Source organism: Mastigoproctus giganteus, chromosome 13 (genome assembly GCF_048544385.1).
Source record: "Mastigoproctus giganteus isolate SK-2022 chromosome 13, ASM4854438v1, whole genome shotgun sequence".
Classification (NCBI taxonomy): domain Eukaryota; kingdom Metazoa; phylum Arthropoda; class Arachnida; order Uropygi; family Thelyphonidae; genus Mastigoproctus; species Mastigoproctus giganteus.
This window is the reverse complement of record NC_143587.1, coordinates 37,865,513-37,881,635: the sequence shown is the minus strand read 5'-3', so window position 1 is coordinate 37,881,635 and position 16,123 is coordinate 37,865,513. Positions and strand designations below refer to the sequence as shown.

Sequence of the window (16,123 nt, the reverse complement as noted above, 5' to 3'; positions counted from 1 at the left end):
GAATTTATCCATTATAGTTGTGATTTTTACTCTAGAAATTATGCTGCACTTTTAAACTAAAAAAAAAAAAACATTCTCTTCCAGTAGCTTACTGTTTAACTGAGTACATTGGCACCAATGCAGTTACAGACAGACAGACAGAGAGAGGAAAAAACACATGCTTACACTTCTGCAACTGTGTTCACATGCTGACATGTAGAAAGAATGCAGAGAGATAAAACTTAAATTATGAAAGACTGTTTGATTCAACTGTTAAACTTAGTTAATCATGAAGCAAATCTTGAAACTTTGTGTGAGAAATTAGATGAAGAATATGATCAGAATATCATTTTGTACTACCTTTAAATGAAAGGTAGCATAGTTACATTCCTGCCAAAGAAGCCAGGCAGAATGTGTTCAGTGCTATTCATTTGCAGAAGCATTGCTGATGACATATAGTAAAGACAAAGTATACTTCATAAATAAAGTATTTCTCACACATCATCAGCCATTTTCAATCCACTGAAGGATGAAGGCCTCTCCAGTTCCTTCCGTTTTGTGCAATGGCCATCTATTTACTACCCACAAACTCATGAATTTCATCTGTCCATTTCCGTCGTTGTCTTCCAGATTTTCTTCTAGCTCCTCTTGAGTACCATTTTGTTATTTTCTTAGTCCATCTATCGCCGACCGGGCTAGCCGAGTGGGTAAAGTACCTGCCCAGCAACCCAAAGGTCGCGAGTTCGATTCCCGCCTCGGGCTTGGATCAAAGTACTGCAAAAACCTTGGGAGGTGCAATATGGCCACAGAAGCCGATGCGCCAACAACTACCAAATCAAAAAAAAAAAAAAAAAATAGTCCATCTATCATCGTGTCCTCGAGCTGTGTGTCCTGCCCAAGACCATTTTAGTTCTTTAGTTTTGATAAGAATGTCCTTTACTTGAGTTTGCTGCCTAATCCACGAGTTTCTCTTCTTATCTAACAGTCTCATTCCTAATATAATTCGTTCCATTCTTCACTGTGTAGTTCTCAGTTTCTCTTCCATTCTTTTGGGGAGTATACATTGGTTCATTATTTTATGTTTTAGACAAATTTGGATATTGCTTCTCAGTATGTGACTATATTTCCTGAACACTATCCATCCGAAATTTATTCTTCTCTTGACTTCCAGCCATTTATCATTATTACAGCTAGACTTGTCCCATATAAGTATGTGAATCCACCTTTTCAATTACTGCTCCTTCAATGATTATATCCCTTTCTGTGGCATACTTGTTCATCGGCACCTCTGTAGCCAGGTGGGCAGGAGCAGCAGTGTGTAACACACGCTTCTTGATTAGACCGGGGCTCGAGCCCGTGACCACCAAATACGGAGGATGCAGAAAGGTCAGGGAATGACCACCGCATATCCGGAGCAATATGCCCTTAGTTGCTAATGCTTCTAAAAACCAAATAACAAAAACAACTTGTTCATCATTACTTTTGTTTTTGCCATATTCATCTTTAGTCCGAAATCCTTACTAACTCTGCACAACTGATTAAGATTTTCCTCTAGTTCTTTGGGGTCATGGCTTACGATCACATTGTCATCTGCAAATCGTAAATGGTTTAGGTACTCTCCATTCACATTGACTCTTTTCTGCGACCAGTCTAATCTTCTGAAAGCTTCCTCAAGGGTAGCAGTAAACAACTTTGGAGATATTGTGTCTCCTTGTCGAACTCCTTTCTCAATTTTAAATTTTCTACTGTATTTGTCTAGTCTAATACAGGAGGTAGCATTCTCATATATTTTCTTCAAAATCATAATATATGGGGTATCTATGCCTTGTTTTTCCAGTGTCCGAAACATTGCCTTTATGCTGTATGGAGTCAAATACGTTTTCATAATCCACAAATGCCAGGCATAATGGTGTTTTATATTCATTTGCTTTTTCCATTAGCTGTGATATTACGTGAAGATGATTCATAGTTGAGAATCCTGTCCTAAAGCCAGCTTGCTCTTTCGGTTGATTCTCATCAAGTATTCTTTCTAATCTGTTAGTAATGACCCATGTGAACAACTTGTAGATTTGGGATAAGAAGCTAATTGGTCTAATTTCCATTTTCTGACTTATCTCCATTTTTATGCAGCAAAACTATGGTTGCATTATTCCACTTCTTAGGCGTGATGCCTTTTCTAATGCATTTTGTGAAGAGTCTTGCCAGTTTCTCTGTCACATTTCTTCCTCTCAGTTTTAACAACTCTACAGTAACTTCAACTTCCCCTGGGGCTTTCTGATTCTTCATTTTCTTCAACGCATGTTCTTCCTCATCAGGAAGGATATCGGGTATGTCGTATGTGTTACTAATTTGTGATCCATCTTCCCCACTGCTGGCATCATTCCCTTGCTCCTTGTATAATTATCTATAGTAGCCTTCTCTGCTGTTTATAAGTACACCAGTTTCGGTATCATTTGTCTTTCTGTATTACTGCTCATGGCTGCCGATTTAAATCCTTTGTTTTCCCTTAATGCTTGTTCTACTTTTCTTGTATTAAATCTTCTTATGTCCTCTCTGAGTCTGTTTCTTCTTTGGATTTCTTTTTACCTCTAGGTTTCTTGGGCTTTATCACTTTCAGAAAGTTGTAGTAGTCCTCATGATTATTTTGGTCTTGAACAGTCTGCAGAAGCTCAAACTTGTTCTTAAGTTCCAGTACATACTGCTTTTTCTCCTCTTCTGTTATCTCAAAGACCTTCGTATTATTTATTCGAGTCAGAAAAAACTTTCTTTTCTTACATCTATATCAAGTGTGCATCTTGCCATTCTGTGATCACTTCCAACATTTACCTTGTTCAGGACAGTAACATCATTCATGATATATCTTCTGTTAGTGAGGATGAAGTATATTTCGTTAGTTGTTAACCCATTTTGGGCTCCTCCATATCCCTTTACTTTAAAAAAAAGTGTTCATTCCTTGAAATTCTGCAAATTCCCCAAGTCTTTCATTTCTTTCGCCAATTCCAAAATTTCCTATAGTTCTCCTTTCAGTGCTGTTTTGTCTCTTTCCAACCTTAGCATTGAAGTCCCCCATAATGATAGTGTAGTGGGTTTTCTGCTTATCTAGAAGACACAATTTTGGCGTACATTTCTTCATCCTCTTCATCATCATGGCTCAATGTTGGTACATAAATCATTACATCTCACACACCATTACATATAATCTCTGTACTTAAGAAATAGAAGCATGAAGTATGTAAATTTATTGATCTTCTAAAGAAAATAATGGACTAGACATTTGCAATTGCATCCCAAATTCATAAAGTGGAATCAAAATGTGGCATGAGTAATTATAGACATGTTAGCTTAACTTTTTTCTAGGTAAAATAATGGTGTCACTCATTAAAGAAACAATGCAGGACATCTAAACAGGAATTCAATTATACAGTATAGTGTCGATAATCCTAACTAATTGGGACTGGGGGTAGTTCGAACTTCCGATTTGTTCAGATTTTCGAACTTATCAAAAATACTGTTCTGGAGACTAAAAAATAAAAGGTTTAGTAAGTTTAGAAATAACAACACTAAGTTGTACTTGCGTAATTTTATTCATAGGTAACAAAACAAATAGAACTTTCAGCGACAATTGCACATACGAATAGGCCTTTAACAAAAATAATTACTTATTTTTTGCTGCGCCATTTTCTAACTTTGTTTCTTTATTGCCAGATCTCTTACTCTTTTCAGCAAATTTGGACATTTCTGCAAGAGTAGTTGAGTTGGACAGCATTCAGTTTGTTTGTTGATTTTCATGTATCATTTAATTTTGTTAATTAGTAAGGTAAAAGTATAAATTGGTGCTTTTTATCTTCATTTTCATAGCCTATGGATCTCATTCCTCCGATTTTCACTCATTAGCATTACCTTTTAATAGAATCAAAATTCAATTTGCAAACATGATCACAATAACCGGTGCTTACTGTAATTATTTTATGGCACCAGCATAAAAAATAATAATAATAAATGCTGGCTTGTTTGGATTATTAATATTTGGATTTTCGATGCTCTACTGTATAATATTATTATTATTATTATTATTAGCCATATGGTGTAAGGAAGCCTGAGGCTTATGCTGCACCAGCCAAAAAAAAAAAATATATTGAGTTATCCTAACAGACAGACACAGAGAGAGAAGTAGAAGGGAATCACTAAGAAAGAGGTGAGAAGAATAATGATATCTGGCTCAGGACCCTGGGTGTGCCAAGCCCATACTCACCAGATGTGAGCCCCTGGGGTTTGCATAGTCACGGTGTGGGTTTGTTAGGGGGAAATTTTGTCTGAACAATCTAATTGGGTAATGCAGTGATACAGTAACAAAGGAACTACAGTAGAATGTCAGTTATCCAGAATAATTTCAAAAGCTGATCTTTTTTTTTTTTTTTTTTTTATTATTTATTAACAATAGTACAGTAAGCTCCGGTTATAGTGATCACATTTGCAAATTAAATTTTGATTCTAATAAGCGAAAGATCGAGTTTACTACCCATTTATAACAAATTGTACAAACAAAAAGCCCAATAAACCAAAAACCGCAATTTTGTTTTTGTTTTATGGTTGTGACCTCTAGAATTCTATGTGGCCTTCAGAAATGCACTTTAGAAAAATATCACAGATTACTGGGTTTTCTCAGAAACCATGAGTGAATTTCAGATTAGTTTAGCTCCAGATTCGGTCAGAATAATATCAGCTGGAAACTGTGCAATTTATTATTTTTCTCATTTTTTTACAGTAAAATGTGAACGAAAAGAAAACACGTTTTAACATTGCGACAAAAAACAAAAATTATTAATAGAATTAGAAAAGGTGAAATTTTAGGAAATTTCTCCAAAGAGTTTAATGTGAGGACTTCAACAATTTACGACACAAAGAAAAAATTCCAGTGCATAACAGAATTTGTGTCAATTATGGATAGCGAAGGAGGATCTAGCAGGAAAAAGATGTTGAAACCTGAAACTGCCGCTTTAGAGAGTGCACCTTATTTGTGGGGTTTTTTTTTTTTTTTTTCCATTTCCAGAAGTGAAGTTTAGGTGAACCAGCGTCTGACTCAATGTTGTGTGAAAAACCTTGGATTTTAATCGAAAATTAATAGGTAATGAAGATCTTAAGGCAAGCACGGGTTGGTTGAAAAACTTAACACTGATACACGGTATACATGAAATAGATATTCAAGGCGAGAAACTTTCTGCAGATGAATTGGCAGTGGTGTCCTTCAAAAGTAAAGCTTCAGTTATAGCAAATTATGAGAAAGAAAATATTTATAACGTTGATGAGATGGGATTATTATGGAAAGCATTACAGAGAAAAACCCTAGCCACTAAAAGAGAAATGCCTGCACCAAGTTTTAAGATGAGAAAAGGGCGAGTTACAATTGCTATGTGTGCAAATAATGCCACTGGGACGGGCAGATTGTCTGTGCTTGTTATAGGTAATTCGAAAAAACCAAGAGGATTTAAAAATCTTTCTAATTTTCCTGTTTTGTATAAAAATCATAAAAATGCCTGGATAGATATTTGTTTTCTTGGATTGGTTTATATATATATTTTATTTAATTAATCTTATTTAATTCGCAGGCCGGCCGCTAGTTAGTACACCGGACCGAACCTATTGGTAACTCTCTAGGAGGCTTCCGAATCAGCTAGTGTATAATCTTGCTACCTCTACTCTGCCAGATAGTGAGTGGAGGGAGTCCGAGTAGTGTGTATGAAGGGAGCATTGTAGGGAGGCCACGTTATGTCAAGGATCTGGGTATATTCTTACCACGTGTATGCCATATCCAAAAATTTCAGTACTTCATACAGCATGTCCCACCCACTTTTTCTTACTATTGAATACACCATGAATTGTCAAACTAATAGAGCAAGCTTATCTGCAAAAGGATCTAAACCTCCCAACCACTTCCTAATTCATTTCACAAATATACGTGGTCTCAATTCTAATCTCAACAATGTCCATTTCCACTTACAGTCTGCCAAAACCCCTGTAATTTTTCAGACAGAATCTCAGTTATTGGTTGATTCAACTACTGCTCATCTCAGATGCCCAAATTATTCGCTGTATGATTCATTTTGTCTCAAAGGTGGTACTTGTGCATATGTCCGTTCTGATATTCCCTGTCAGAGACTTGGCAATTTGGAATCTCCTTCTTTGATCTTCTCTGGCTTAAAATCTCTCTACCTCATTGTGTCAAATTCATCTGTTGTCTCTACTGTTCTCCCAACTCCATTAATCATGTGGAGCTCTTTGACTTCCTCTCTTTGCAACTTGACTTTCTCCAGGCCAACTTTCCTAACAGTGAGGTAATTTTCCTTGGTGATTTTAATGTTCACAACTCCAGCTGGCTTCCGTTTTCTAGTCACACCGAACCAGCAGGTCGGGATGCTGAGGCTTTTGCAGTTACTAATGACCTAGCACAGATTGTTCATTTATCTACAAGAATACCAGACAATCCTAATCATACAGCCAATACGCTTGATCTTTTCTCAAACAACCCTTCTAAGTACACGGTTGAAGTGAGAGGTCCTTTAGGCACTTCAGATCACAACTTGGTGATTGTCTCTTCTCCAATGGAACCTTTATCTCATGGCTATTCCCAACCTCGTGTTGTTTGGCATTACAAGAATGCAAAATGGAATGACCTGCGAGACTTTTCTTCTTTTCCATGGTCGGATTACTGTTTCAAAACTTCTGATGTCAACGTTTTCTGAGATCGTGTCAGTGAAATTATTCTTGCAGGAATGGAATCCTTTATCCCACACTCCACTTTAAAATCTTGTCCTTTATCTAAACCTTGCTTTTCCAATAAATGTGCTAAGGCTGTTCAAGAGAAGAATGTTGCATATCGTAATTGGCTTGTTTCTAATTCTTCAGTATCATATTTTCTGCCTACACAAATGCTTGCAACAATTGTAAAGCAGTTATTAATCAGTCCAAACTAGAGTTTGAACAGGCTAAGAGTAGAAAACTTGCTTCTTGCCCTAATGGTAGCCGAGCATTCTGGTCTCTTGCCAATGCTTTGGCCGCAACTTTTGCCCATCTCTGCTCCCACCTCTGTCCAAACCAGATGGTTCTGTTGTCACTTCAGCCAAGGATAAAGCTGACCTGCTAGCATCCCATTTTTCTTCCAGCTCATGTATTAATGATCTTGGTAAAACACTTCCCACCATTCCCAACACGCTCCATTCAATGCCTCCTGTGGTCTTCCGTCAAAAGGATATCAGAAGGATTTTGATGAATCTTGATGCTAAGAAAGCTCCAGGTCCTGATGGTATTTCTCCACTTGTTCTCAAAACCTGTGCTCCTGAACTTACTCCTATTCTTTGCCGCCTTTTTTCACTTTCTTATTCCAAAGGTGTTTTTCCTTCTGCTTGGAAATTTGCTCATATCCAGCCAGTTCCTAAAAAGGGTGACAAATCCCTCCCATCCAATTATCGTCCCATTGCAATTACTTCTTCTCTTTCTAAAGTAGTGGAGAAATCAATTAACCGCCAACTCTTAAACTACCTAGAAACCCTCCGTCTGATCAACGATCACCAGTATGGATTCCATCAGTGTCGATCCACTGGTGATATTCTGCCTTATGTTACCCATTTATGGACTAATTCAATGGAAAGGTTCGATGAAATACAAGTAGTTGGTCTTGACATCTCAAAGGCTTTTGATCGTGTTTGGCATAAAAGTCTTCTAAACAAGCTTCCATCTTATGGTTTGCCAACTGTTTTTAGTAATTGGTTATCCAGTTTTCTCTCTGATCGCTCACTGAGGGTGATGGTAGATGGCTCTCTGTCTTCTAAATTCTCCACTAATGCTGGTGTCCCCCAAGGTTCAGTTCTTTCCCCCACTCTTTTCCTCTTGTATATTAATGACCTTCTTCCATTGACTGGAAATCCTATCCATAGTTTTGCCGATGATAGCACATTGCATTCCACTTTCCATTTTGAGAAACCTTGTCCTGCTCAATAAGCTTCAATTTCTCGAAAATCTGCTACCAATTCCTTAAATGCCGATCTTCAGGTAATTCTCCAGTGGGGCAAAGACAACTTAGTTGATTTCAACCCTTCTAAAACTCAGTCTTGTCTTATATCTCGCAAAAAGGATTCTTCTGCTCCTATGCTTATGTTTAGTGACGCTCCGATTTCTAGGCAAAATGATATATCTCTTTTGGGGATTACCCTGACTTCTAATCTCTCTTGGCACAAGCACATTACAAATATTGCTTCCTCTGCATCTAAAAAACTTGGTTTTCTCTTTCGCTCTCGGCGGTACTTTTCTTCCAAACAGCTGCTCACTCTGTATAAATCGCAAATCCGCCCTGCTATGGAATATTGTTCCCACATCTGGGGTGGTGCCCCCAAAACCTCTCTCAGGCTTCTTGATTCCATTCAGAAGAGGGCAGTTAGGTTAATTAATGATTCATCTCTAACAGAGTCTCTCCACTTGCTTTCTCATAGACGTACTGTTTCTGCTGCATGCCTCTTCTACAGATACTTTCATAGGCACTGTTTTCTGAATTGGCTTCTATAATTCCCACTCTCTCTCTTTCAAAACAGTCCGAACACGTGCCGCCACCAGCCAACATCCATTTACTGTCCAACTTCAAACCCACAGAACCAACTTTTCATCTTCCTCATTTATTCATTCAACTGCTGTTTTCTGGAATAACCTTCCTTCATACGTATTTTCTGAAGATTACAATCTACAGACGTTCAAGTCCAATGTCAACAAATATCTTCTTTCATCTTCTCAACCTCCAACGCAAGCACGGTACTAAGTACTATAGGTTCTAATACCTCTCGTGTTTGGGGTTCACATAAAAAAAAAAAAAAAAAGAAAAAAAGGTAAAAATAAATTTAATTTATCTTACCGAAAACTCATCTGGAAAATTTTCCACTTCGATTATCCGTAAAATTTAGCTATTCGAAAGAAGTCTAACATCAATTATTCTGGATAACTGATGCTCTAATGTACATGCAAAGAATAATTTCGATATGATATATTTGGATTTCAGGAAAGCTTTTGATACTGTTGCACATTAGCATTAGTAGAGGCATACAATGCAAGAAAGCAAGCTTATGCAGAATCCACCAAAAAAAAAAAACCTCCCATTTCATCCTTCCATTCATTCTAAATGCCTGTCCAGCTCAGCCTTAAATTTATTTAGGCTATCAGCTTCCACAACAAGAGATGGAAGTCTGTTCCACCAATCAACTGCCTGCTGGCTAAAGGCAAATTTCTGCACATCTATTCTACAACTGTCTTTCCTCAATTTGAATCTATGCCCCCTTAGGTTCTTAATCTGAGCAAGTGGAAGAATCCCATCAGCATTCAGCTTGCTCAGCCCATTCAAGACCTTATACACCTCAATCAGATCACCTCATGTGCCTACTCTCCAGGTGTTGCAGTTTGCAGAACTTAATCCTTTCTTGGTAAGAGCATCCCTTTGATCCCCTCACCAATCTTGTTGCCCTTCACTGTACTCGTTCTAGGAACTCTACATCCTTCCTAAAATGAGGCCTCCAGACCTGTACACAGTACTAAAGGTGTGGCCTGACCATTGCCTTTTACAATGGGATAATCACCTCCCTGTCCCAGCTAGCAAAATTTCTGTATATAATTGACAAGACTCCATAATCTGCCTTAGCAGCCCTTCTGCACTGCTCAAAGAACTTCATATCTCACTGCACAATTACCCCCAGGTCTTTTTCACTTTCTACTTTCCTGAGTGTAGTACCACACAGCTAGTACGTTTCTCTTGGGTTATTGCTACCCGTATGCAGTACTTTGCATTTGTCAATGTTAAACTTCAGTTGCCACTTCTCAGCCCATTTGCCCAACTTATCTAGATCCAGTTGTAGTAGCATACTGTCTTTACTGTCGTTAACAACCCTGTCAACTTTTGTATCACCTTCAAACTCGGACATTAAGCTTGATATGCCTTCATCAATATCATTTATGAATACACAAAACAACGTTGGGCCCATCACTGAACCCTGGGGATCTCCACTCTCTCTCTCTCTCTCATCTCCCACTCAATTATCCCTTTATCCATTGTAGCAACTTACCCTTAATGCCATACCACTCAAATTTGCACAGCAGGCTTCCATGTGCAACAGTATCAAAAGCTTTTCTGAAATACAAGTACAGTAAACCCCCACTATTCGCGGTTGCTGATTTAATATAAAATGAAACCTTAAAAAATGTGAATTTTAAAGCATCATGAATATTTTCCGCATAAAAAAACATGGGCGTGGCTAAAATTATCTTCCCCAGTCAAAACAGCGCTCAGTGGGTGGTGGGAGAGCAGTGACAAAATCGCGAGCGTGGATGTTTCTCGCTAATCCTTTTTCAGTATGTGTTATGCGTTTATCATGAAAGGTTTCATCATTTGCTTTTAATTTATATGCTTATAAATTGAATAAATTTATCAATTTATAAATTGATATGCTTACAAAAGTGATAAATCTACCATTTTGCAGTGTAAAACAGACTTTTTTGAGTGTGTTAACGGAAGAAAGTGACTTTATTGTGGACAAGTTCTTTCTGACCCGTACAGAAATATGGCTACGAATAACAAGGGAAATGTGAAAAGATCAAAGAAGGTGATGACATTAGCGAATAAAATTAAGTTATTAGATAAAATTTCTAATGGTGAAGGTGTCTCCTCAGTGGCAAAATATTATAAAATCAATTAGTCAACGGCACGATCAATCGCACCGTTGACTAATGATCAATCGTAATCGGAAGAAAAAATCTGCTGTAGTGTCCGTGAAATCGCACTAATTGCTTCAAAAATTTGCTCTGTAACTCATGTTAAATTAGAAAAAATGGAAAAGGCTTTAAATCTGTGGATTGAAAACCGAACTCAAAATAAAATTCCATTAAGTTCACTCATCATTCGTAAAAAGGCAAAACTCCTTTATCAACACTTTAGCGAAACTGGTGATAGCACCGGCGGGATAAGTTTTTTAGCTAGCAAATGCGCTGGTGTGAAAGATTTGTTTGAAATTTCTAATAAATATTACATTTAATATTAAATTGTTTCTTATTTTCATTTCGATGCCATATGCTTGCATTTCACTATGTACTGTCTATGTACATAGTCATATTATGAAGGTACATATAATACATACATAGACAAAAACTATATAGACAAAATTTTAGACAAGTTGTTCTTAAATATTTAATACTTTGGAACGGAACCCCTTTATTACTATGGGAGCCATAACTCAGTATTCGCGGCATTTCTCAGGAACGTAACCCCCGCGAATAGCGGGTATTTACTGTATATGATATCAAAATTATTTTTTGCATCCAGTTCCATTGCGACCACATCGTAGTATCCAGTTAAATTTGTCAGACAAGACCTTCCTTTAACAAACCCAAGCTGTGTCTTAACTATTACTGCAGTCTTGTATAGATGATCCTGCAATGCTTGTTTAACCAGCGATTCCATTATTTTCCCCAGAAAAAAGTTAAACAAGCAGGTCTGTAGTTACTTGAGTCGCCCTTTGAACCCCCTTTGTGAATTGGTGATACATTTGCACACCTCCAATCCATGGGGACCTCTTCTGAGTCCAAGGAAATTCTCATAATTTTGGCCATGGGTTTGCTTACTTCCTTTGCTGCTTCCTCTAATATAACTGGATAGATCCCGTCCACACCAGGTGCCTTCCTTACATTTAACTTCAACAATTTCTCCTCCACTTTGCTCTTAGTTATTACAAAATCACTTAGCTGCCTGTTAGAGTCTGATAAACTTCTGGCACTCACCTCATTGAATAACTCTTCATGTGTGAATGCAGATGCAAAATACTCATTCAGTTTATCAGCTACCTGAGCATGATCATCAATAGTCAACCCATCTACGTTACGTGGTCCAATTTGATTCATCCCTTTCCTTCTAGAGTTCACCTAAGTAACTTAAGTAACTTTTCTTTTTTTCTTTGCATCCTTTGCCAAAGATTTCTCGTAATCTGCTTTCACATGCCTAACCTAGTCTGTTATCTAGACTATTTTATATCTGCCATAGTCTTCTGTGTTGCTTGATAATTTATATGCATCGCACACATTTTTCTTCTCTGCCATGAGCATTTTCTTCTCTGCCATGAGCCTCATTAATTCATCTGACATCCGTTTAGGCCTAAACCTTGAACAGTATTTCTTAGTTGGTATGAAAAGCCTAGTAGCCTCCAAGACTTACTCCCTGAACACTTCCCATTTAGAATTCAACATTGGTAACATCATCAGTTGATCCCACTGTATACAATTTAAAACCTGCCTGAGACTCCTGTAATCACCTTTATGACAGCAAAAGCCCTTCACTTTAATCTTGATGGTAGTTACATCTTTAAGTAAATCCCACATCAGTACATTGTGATCACTGTCACCCAGTGGTTCGTTTATTTGCAAATTCTTAATGCATGAATAATCACTGCTAATTATCAGATCAAGAGTACTACTCCCTGTAATTGCCTCCCGAACATGTTGCTGTAGAAAACAATCATCCAATAAATCCAACATAAGACTGCTGTACATATTGAAGCATTGTGGCATTAAGGGCAAGTTACTACTTTGGATAAAGGACTGATTGATTGGGAGAAGACAGAGTGGTAATCAATGGACACTGCTCTTCGTGGGCAGTGGAGTTTTCCAGGATTCAGTGTTGTGCACATTGTTTTCTATATTTATTAATGATATTGATGAAGACATATGAGGCTTAATGTCCAAGTTTTCAGATGATACAAAGGTTAGCAGGATGGTTAATGAGAGTAATGATGGAATGTAACTAAAAGGATACAGAAAAATTAGGAAGATGGGCTGCAAAATGGCAGTTGAAGTTTAAAATTGACAAATACAAAGTAAATACTGTATATGGGTAACAGTAACTCCAGAGTAACATATCAGCTCTGTGGTATTACACTCAGGGTAGTGAAAAATGAAAAAGACCTGGGGGATGATTGTGCAGTGAGATATGAAGTTCCTTGAGTAGTGTAGACAGGCTGCCAGAACAGCTCATGGGGTTTTGTCAATGATGTACAGGAATTTTTCTAGCAGGGATAAGGATGTGATTATCCTATTGTATCAGGAAATGGTCAAGCCACATCTTGAGTACTGCCTACAGATCTGGAGGCCTCATTTTAGGAATGTATATCTGCTGAAATAGGTGTAGAGAAGGGTAATGAAATTGGTGAGGAGAACTAAGGGGTGTGCTTACTTGAAGCCTTTCTTGATAAGAGCACTCCTTAGTTCTCCTCATCAATCTCGATACAAGGCGCCTGTGAGGTGATTTGATTGAACTTGCTTTCTTGCTTCATTTGTCACTACTAATACAAGGTCTAGTGCTTTATAAAGAGGCTTGTAGACGTTCTAAAGTCTGTTCTAAATTGTTGGCAGTTGGAGAAAACTACTTTAGCAGCGTGCTCATCGTTGAAATTGTTGCCTTGTGAGAAATTTTCATCTTCGATGCTGCTAAGACACGACACTGGTATTCTAATAAAAATTGTGGTATAGGATGTCGAACATTGCAGTTTACTGTTGTCATATACCGTAGACTTTCAGAATAATGACACCTTCGGGGATTCAAGGTGCTGTTATTTCGATTTTTCCGTTATCTAAAAAGTTTTATTTTTAATGTATTTAATGCAGAAATAATGAGGCCAAATAAGAAATAGAGAGATTAAGAATGCAATTTTATTAACTGCACATAAAAAAATAAATAAATAAACATGTTGACGTTCCAATGCTATATTCTGCCATTAATACACTTCTGCTTACACCCCATTCTATTTTCTTTATTATATCAAGTTTAGTCTGCACGGGTAGCACAGTGGTACCGTTACCCCCCCCCCATGGGTGAAAAAAAGGCCTGGGTTCAAATTCCGTCGATGATGCAACAAACTTTTATAGGCTTTTTTTTAACTCTGTGGCTGAGTTGTCAGTTTCAGGCATAGATAGCAAGGGTTTTCCACCAGAAACTGGGGTGGCTTTTTCATCCAGAAAAACAGGCAAATCGAGCAGAGAACATGTGCAATTTACAGACACAATACATATGGGTATATGGATTAACATTCCGGGTGACCCTAATGTAATCGTTTGGATTATATTGAGTTTGTCACTAAGCTTTAATGTTGTTGTTGTTCTTTTCTTCTCAGTATGAGGCTTATTAACTTTAGGAGCCATAGTGAGGGGGGGTTTAATTTAAAATAAATGCAAAAGTGGTATAATCTGTGATATCAGTACAGAATTCACTTTGAAAATGGCAAATGTTAACAAAAACACTAATCATGCAACTTGCCGTTTTCTTTTTTCGGCACTGCAAGACATCTGCGCTGTATGTATACATCCGATCTCAGTGTTATTTGGGGTGCCATTATTTCAACAGTCTACCGTAATACTGTTTGTTCTTGCATTGATAAGCAATATCTAAAAAAGATTAAACAAGATTCTTTGTAATCATTTCCTCTTAATGGTTAAAAGAATCTTAGTACATTTATTAGATTTATGCATTAGACTGCATTAATCTTCGAATTTACTTTACTTTAGAATTTATTTTATTTATTTGATTGTTGATTAAATTATAGTTGATACATAATGTTTTAATTAAACAGCTTTCAAGAGTTAATTTTTGCTTGCGTTTTCAATAGAAACTAAATCCTCAATATGGAATTTATCCTTATGAAGGACATTAATATATCTTATTTTATTAATTGTTTTAAGAGGAATAACAAGACATTGTTTTAAAGACTCTTACTATTTTTAACAGGTTGTGTCTCCTACTCCTACTCCGGCACCATCTCCTGAAGGTTCTCCTCCTCCTACTCCACCACCACCATTTTTTGCAGTGAAAGTTCCAGACTTAGTTGGTAGTTCTTCCATAGCCAGAGGGTTACATTTGCTGAAAAAATCTCGGAAATCTAAATCTTTCACATCGACCCAATCTGAAAATATTGTTTCAGAAGATGCTAAAGAGCCTATTATTTCTAGAATTGGCCTTCTTGAAAAACTAAATCGTATTGGTCTTGAAAATATCATGTCAACTACTGCTTCTCTGTCACCAACTTCTGTTGCAGTTTCATCCAATTCATCGAATAGGAAATCGACCCCCAGTCCAGTCCATTCAAATTTCAGGACATTAGAGGATAGTGAACCACTTACAGTAACAAGAAAAATAACCAGGTCTGAGGCTGAGTCAGCTGTCAAATCATCTCAAACATATTTAACAATGAAGCCACGAATGGCTTTGAAAGAAATTAAACAAGAAGCACCTAGTTCCCAAATTCCTCCAACCACCTCTTCTACTGTCCTTTCAAAACCATGGGGTTATGTACCACCTCTTGGAATAGTTAAGAGTCCAGTTGCAATGGGACTGATTCCAGCTGTTGCACCCCCTTTATCTCGAATGCCAAATCCAGTGCTTCAATTGAATAGTCTCCGTAACATGACGCCTAGTAGTCCTGATGTTGGAACAGTTGGCCCTCTACGCACTTTGAGGAAAGGTGGCTATATATGATATATTCTTGTTATTAAATTTTAGCCATTTTTGCTACAAAGTATTGTTTTTGTTTCCTTGCTATGACTTTGTTTGCTCACTCTTTTTGTGAGGTAGTCTGCATAGTTGAAGTTTGAAATGGGTACTGTATACAGAAAAGTATAAGACTGGAAATTATTGTATAGATTTTATAATGGTTAGTATACTAGAAATGCTTCCAGTAATGTACATAATGCATTCCAGAAAACAACACATGTAGCTTTTTCTTGTATTAAAAAAAAAGAAAGGAAAGAAAAAGAAACAAAGGGGAGAATTGTTGAACAGAAGTGTTGAACAGGCTGCTTATAAAATGCTGTCTTCAGCTAGGACTTGTATTGTACAGTATAAGGTAATATAACAGGAAAAACTTTAACTCTAAAATAAGACAGGTTTTTGCCAGAATTTTGTTGTAATTGCCCCGTTGAAAACACATAAATACATATCACTGCTTTCATGTCACATTGTATTAAATTTTTTTGCTGTTTTTTTTTTTTTTTTTTTTGCATAACCTGAAAGGTCTCTGTATTACATCATGTAATGAATCAGTTGAGTACTTAACTGAATTTGCATCGTGTTCTTAGTTAT

The 16,123-nt window shown here is 37.1% G+C and overlaps 1 protein-coding gene across 1 annotated transcript in view; it reads left to right on the top strand.

The window, feature by feature from the left end:
• The window catches only part of LOC150075975 (trafficking kinesin-binding protein 1-like), a gene marked incomplete at its 5' end in the record, with an annotated part of 323,798 nt that extends 308,173 nt beyond the window's left edge, over positions 1-15,625 (top strand). Inside the window, one exon of the mRNA XM_090387224.1 lies at positions 14,774-15,625. Coding sequence (XP_090243350.1) covers positions 14,774-15,520 — 747 coding nt within the window. The remainder of the gene's footprint in view (positions 1-14,773) is intronic.
• Between the last annotated feature and the right edge of the window lie 498 nt (positions 15,626-16,123).